The 3,568-nt window shown below is 29.2% G+C and overlaps 1 protein-coding gene across 1 annotated transcript; it reads left to right on the top strand.

The window, feature by feature from the left end:
- Positions 1-2,260, top strand: LOC107762056 (ras-related protein Rab-2-B-like). Its single transcript, XM_075221984.1, has 2 exons — positions 1-36; positions 1,700-2,260. Exons 1-2 carry the CDS (start codon positions 1-3, stop codon positions 2,258-2,260), a joined length of 597 nt encoding a protein of 198 aa, XP_075078085.1.
- The last annotated feature ends 1,308 nt before the right edge of the window (positions 2,261-3,568 follow it).

Below are 3,568 nucleotides of genomic sequence, written 5' to 3'. Positions count from 1 at the left end.
ATGAGAAAGCCTTCAATGTTTTATGTTGATGACTTGGTACTTTTTCTGTATGAGAAGATATTTGCGTGGGTACCCAGATTCAATTGGAAAAGTGGAAATTGTTTGTAAAATTGATTGTTAACAAATTTATCAAATATAAAATTATTTCTTTAATAGAGTATTCTAATTCTTAAGGATATAAGGAAAAAAAAAAGAGAGAGAGAGAGAGAACGTGTTTACGACAACTAAAATATTGCCGAATACAAATGTCGTGAAAGTGAAATTAAATTTAATGTTATGATTTTTTATATAGTTCAAATAAGGAAGATTTATTAATTAAAAGTTTAGTTAATTTCAAACTCCTAAATATTAGGAAAACAATTTAAATGACAATTTTATCTAGTGTAAAATCTAATTTTAAAGGCCAAAAAAAGCGAACGACATTTCTCTAAGGACCTTTGTACTTTTAATAAAGTATAGATTAGTGGACTTATCACATATACAAGGCATGGGTCAAAATTATTGCATTCGGTTGAACTAATAGCTTGTACTACATGAAGTCCGTCCATGGAGAAAGCATTCCACTAGTCCTATATCATCTTTTTTTTTTTGGTAATAAAAATAAGTTGTACCAAATAAAATTATTCGTTTTAAATAAAAGGGATACACTATACTTTTATACAGGTCAAAATTAAGACGTGTTGATCATGTTGAGTTTATCGTACCCAATCTTTCTTACGTACGCTGAAAACGAAGTTAAGCATATTTTAAAAACTAATTGAATTGATTAAGAAAATCAAAAGTGCTTGGAGTATATATAGTACTCCTTCCATTTCAATATAAATGTTATATTTTCGTTATTAGGTTGTTACAAAAATAATGACACATTTCTATATTCAGAAATAATTTAACTTTAAATTTTTTATTTTACTTAATTTATCCTTAGTGACAAGCTTTTATAGCTACACAAATAACATGGTCCTACAAAGTTTTTGCACCTTAAGCTTTTAGGATCATATATTTCAAAACATTTTTTTTCTTTTTAAATTTTGTACCAAGTCAAACTACATCATCTAAATTGAAACGGATGGAGTAATATTTTGGTCGGAAAGAGAAAGGCATGATCACTCTCAAGGTTGTGGTATCAACTCCCAGTGATCCATTAATGCTTTGTATCAAATTTATTTATTTCAAAAGAAATTACAAGTGATGCTGCTATATTTGAGCTTTACCTTATTTAATCTATGCAACATAAAATTAAACACAAAAAAGTTATTATTTCAAAATTAATATGTGTGAAATCTAAACAAAGTTATTATCTAATCACTTGTTTCTTTTAGGCGAAATGGCCTCCTGACCACTTAAATTTGTACCGGATTTTAAAGCTCGATATATAAATTTTTGACTTTCCCATTTTAGCACCTCAACTCAATCAGTTGATTATAAATAAATCCCTTCGTCGGAGCGTGTAGCTCAATTCCTTGACAAAAAGAACACGTCAAATACTAAGACAATTTATTATTTTTCACGTGTCATCAGTGGGTCCCATTTTTTTAATAATTAATTTATCAAAATTCCTTTCTTATTTTATTTCTTCCATTATTCCTTCTACACCTTTTATCGCCACCATTGTGAGAAAGATCTCAGCCATCACTTGACCATATGCTCAATCAGTCATGAACTTTCATAAAATTCGTTTCATTTTTCACTTTTAATCAAGCTTCAAATATGGGACACGGCGGGACAGGAGAAATTCCGGTCAATTACGAGGGCATATTACAGAGACGCTGCAGGAGCTTTGCTTGTTTACGATGTGACTAAAAGGCACACTTTCGGGCGGCTGTCGAGTTGGCTTGAAGATATACGGCAACAAGACGACACGTCAGTAATAGTGGTGGGGAACAAGTGGGACGCCGGAGAAAATATTAGGGCTGTTAATGCAGAGGAAGGCGAGGAATTCGCAAAGAGTAATGGATGTTTGTTTATTGAAGCTTCTGCTAAAACGACGGTGAATGTGGCGACGGCGTTTCATAAGACGACAGAGAGAATATGTGAGAAGATGGGATACGTGGATCTTGAGGAAGTGGATGAAGCTCTGGGAATTAATATTTGGAAATGGAGAGGGTTTAGGATTGGAAAGAACATAGTGGGTGAAGGGAATTTTGCGGGGATGGGGGACACTACAACAAATATGATATGTAGCAACGAAATTATTAGCCACGACATAAAATTCATCACTAATTATTTACTTTTCGTGACAAAAATTATAATTCGTCTTTAAATACATAAATCTCATACTTTTAGTGACGAAACATAAAATTTCGTAGCAAAGTATTGTCCACTAAAGTTTCCCACCAAAATATAAGTTGGCGCCATTTATTGAGTAATATTAGCCACAAAATTGAAGCTATCGGTGACAAATAAGTTTATCACTAATGATGTACCTAATTAGCGACGAGCCATTGTTTGTCATAAAATTAGTTAAATTTTGGATACGACAAATTTTCATCACAAAAAATATGTGGTTACAATAGCGACGAATTACAATTTGTAGTTAAATATTGTAAATTTCAGCCATAAAATTCTATATTTAATTGTGACCTTACTTTTTGTCACTGATAGTACAAACAATTAGTGACGATTATTTTATTGTCGCTATTTAACCTAAAATTTAGTCAAAACGAATTTTGTCATATAATATATAATTTTTAATTTTCTGCGACTTAATTTTATAGTTGAATCGTATCATTATTGGCTACAAAAATAATTTGTAGTTAAAAAATAGAAAACCATATTTCATTTTAACTATGAATTTGAAGTTTTGTTCATGCAATATACATAAGACTAATTGAACTAGTGAGTGAAACAACCATTTTTGAAAAATTATTGAGCGATGAATCCCCAATTTTACTTATATAGAAATTGTATGAATATGTTTTTTCTACTTTGAGCACATGAAATTTCTTATTGGAAAAAGTTTTAGTTTTATTTAATTCCATATTGAAGCGAACCGTTTTATTTGGTTTTTATATTAAATTTATACTGTAAAATTAAATCTACATTTCAAAATTAGTGTACCTCTTTAATTATTTCGTCTTACTTAAACTTTAATATTAGAAGATGATTATCGTCTGTTGAGATAAAAACGGATAAAAATTAACTCTTTTTTAAAAAAAGTGATATATATGTTTCCATCATTATTTTTACCAATTTGAAATTTATGGCATATTAGAAAAAAATATAATTCCAATTAATATCTTTCTTTTTTATATTTACATTAGAGATTGATAGGAGTACAAATGGATCTAAGATTACAAGAAGATGGATGCACTATTATGAAAAGTGGTTCTAATATATAAATTTAATAGGTTCAACCTTTTAAATTTTATCATTGATCTTATTATACTTTTAAAATCATAGGTTCAATTTTTTTAAATATAATATTTTACGATTTGCATACATCTATACTCCTTGCTGAAAAAGATGGGATCAGTCAAAATTCATCGACTATATGCTACATCCTTCAATGTTACTAATTTTTATATACATATGTAATTTAATTATATAAAGCTTTATGGTGATTAAATTT

The sequence above is a fragment of the Nicotiana tabacum genome, chromosome 1, assembly GCF_000715075.1.
Source record: "Nicotiana tabacum cultivar K326 chromosome 1, ASM71507v2, whole genome shotgun sequence".
Lineage (NCBI taxonomy): Eukaryota > Viridiplantae > Streptophyta > Magnoliopsida > Solanales > Solanaceae > Nicotiana > Nicotiana tabacum.
The sequence above is the reverse complement of the archived record's forward strand: the minus strand, read 5'-3'. Positions and strand labels throughout refer to the sequence as shown.

Excerpts from the sequence above, each read along its gene's own strand:
- LOC107762056 (XM_075221984.1), top strand. The coding sequence starts at position 1 with ATGAGAAAGCCTTCAATGTTTTATGTTGATGACTTG. Across the intron at positions 37-1,699 it reads TGTTTTATGTTGATGACTTG|CTTCAAATATGGGACACGGC; the intron begins GTACTTTTTCTG and ends CTTTTAATCAAG.